At 39.3% G+C, this 623-nt stretch overlaps 1 protein-coding gene across 1 annotated transcript in view; it reads left to right on the forward strand.

Moving 5' to 3' along the window:
• LOC119591423 overlaps window positions 1-623 on the forward strand; it is a gene marked incomplete in the record, with an annotated part of 59,861 nt that overhangs the window by 9,874 nt on the left and 49,364 nt on the right. Inside the window, 2 exon segments of the mRNA XM_037940164.1 lie at window positions 84-152; window positions 305-407. Coding sequence (XP_037796092.1) covers window positions 84-152; window positions 305-407 — 172 coding nt within the window.

The raw sequence follows: 623 nt of genomic DNA on the forward strand, positions 1-623 counted from the left end.
TTGTGATAGCCACAACTGGTGTGAAATTGACATTTTGTTTAAAGAACTGTAAGTAGGCTAATGTCATCTCTCTTTCTCTCCAGAATGGCTGGGTCACACTTAGGCACTCCTTACGTTTACAAGCGGAAGCCAGAGGACGAGCTAGAAGAGGTGTAAGTTGGGACAAAGAGTTACATGTACAAATGTATATTATTATAACTGTTAACTGAAGCATGATACAAATGAATCATTTATGACTTTGTATTGTCAAATCATAAAAATATAGAAAGCTTAATTGTTCAAGCAATCTGATCTGGCATTGCAGCAAACCTGTGGTGAAGCAACACATAACAGAAGAGAAGATGTCAGCTCACCTGAATGCTCTTCATTTGTCCGAGAGTTATTGCAATCACAAACTAGGAAAGAAGGTAAGAGGATAAGCTTCCTACTTTGGGGAGTTTCTAGATCTCTTACAGTATACAGGTAGATAAAGCAAGGTACACATGAAAACCAACAGTGTAGCCAGGGTAATCCCTAGTAAGTGTTCTCTACATCTGCTATTACTGTGACTAATAACCTTATAAGGTTGCCAATACCATTACTGCCATGCTGCAGCTGACAGTCAGCACATGAGCATTCTCCTC

The sequence above is a fragment of the Penaeus monodon genome, chromosome 28 (assembly GCF_015228065.2).
Source record: "Penaeus monodon isolate SGIC_2016 chromosome 28, NSTDA_Pmon_1, whole genome shotgun sequence".
Classification (NCBI taxonomy): Eukaryota; Metazoa; Arthropoda; class Malacostraca; order Decapoda; family Penaeidae; genus Penaeus; species Penaeus monodon.